This window comes from Phalaenopsis equestris, unplaced genomic scaffold, assembly GCF_001263595.1.
Source record: "Phalaenopsis equestris unplaced genomic scaffold, ASM126359v1 Scaffold000507, whole genome shotgun sequence".
NCBI lineage: Eukaryota > Viridiplantae > Streptophyta > Magnoliopsida > Asparagales > Orchidaceae > Phalaenopsis > Phalaenopsis equestris.
In genome coordinates, this window is record NW_018164947.1 from 291,732 (window position 1) to 293,130 (window position 1,399).

At 35.0% G+C, this 1,399-nt stretch overlaps 1 protein-coding gene across 1 annotated transcript in view; it reads right to left on the reverse strand.

Annotated features, from left to right (window-relative positions):
- Positions 1-25: 25 nt before the first annotated feature.
- Positions 26-1,399, reverse strand: part of LOC110028251 — a 2,968-nt gene continuing 1,594 nt past the window's right edge. The window contains exons 2-3 of the mRNA XM_020730022.1: positions 246-868; positions 26-133 (exon numbers count right to left, since the gene is read on the reverse strand). Coding sequence (XP_020585681.1) covers positions 26-133; positions 246-868 — 731 coding nt within the window. The remainder of the gene's footprint in view (positions 134-245; positions 869-1,399) is intronic.

A 1,399-nucleotide genomic window follows, 5' to 3' on the forward strand; every position in this document is an offset into this window, starting at 1 on the left:
GTGTTTCTTGGTACTGAAGCCAAATTTACCTCAGAACAGACCAAAGATAGAAATGTACCTTTCTTCGCACGCCAAGTGTGATATTTTGGACATTCCTTCTTCTGATGTCCTTCCTTATTGCAAAAGAAACAACCTCCATTTTCAGGATTTTGAGATTGAACTTTATTTTGTTTCTTTTGAGAAGGACCCTTATTTTTAGCAGCCTCATTCTTTCTTTTAGTGCCCCTTTCTTTAGAGGTGTTTACCAAATGAGCACTATCAGTCTTTCCATGCTTCAACCTTTCTTCCTCTTGCACACAATGTGAAATAAGCTCATTAAGAGTCCATTTCTCCTTTTGCATATTATAGCTGACCAAGAATTGGTCAAACTGTGGAGGAAGAGAAATAAGAACTAAATGCACGAGTAAATCATCCGGCAACTCGAGTTTTAGCAACTTCAGCTTTGAAGCAATGTTAGACATCTCAATGATGTACTCTCTTATACTTTCCTTGCCACTAAACCTCATTGAAATCAGTTTCTTTAAAAGAATACCAGTTTCAGCCTTATCGCTTTTTGCAAAGCGTTTCTCTATTTCAGCAAGGAAACTTGCAGCATCAGTGATCTCACTAGACACCGCACCTCTAAAAGCCTCAGGTATGCCGCGCTTGATGATCATAAGACTCAAGCGATTAGAACGATCCCACTTCTCATAGATCCTCCTATCCTCGGAGGAACTAGCATCCGTAAGAGGAGCGGGTTTTTCCATTCTTAATGCAAGGTCTAAATCCATGCAGCCAAGAACAATGTGAATGTTCTCTTTCCAATCCTTAAAGCTGTCACCCTTAAGGATTGGAACTGAATTGAGATTAGCAGATACAGTAGCAACAACTGAAAAATGAACAAAATGATTACATAAATAACATGTTCATAAAATAATAATAAAAAAAAAAAATAAAAATTCAAATAATGATAATTCCCATCTCAAGACACCTAATGCAACATTAATATCAAGTCTTTGGACAGTAATATTAACTGCAAGTGGTAATCTTGTTGTAATGATCAAACATTAGCAATAATGCATGTCAAATAATAAATCTATCTTTGGATCGATTTATTACTCACATATAATTCCTTATAATTGTTACATGTTTACCATCACAAGTGTGTATGCAGTTCGGCCAAGTATTAATTTTCCTTTGGGCGATCAATACAACGCATGAACTCACACACACACAACATCCAACATTCTTCACGAACTATCTACACAAGAGAGGTCACTTTGACAACATCATGTTTCAATAAGCTCATTAAAAAATGATGGACAAATTAATAAAGTACCAATAATTCGAATTTAATTGAACATTTAATAATTTTTTTTTTTTTTTTTTTTAATACAGAAAACTACATGTCGTTTGCTTA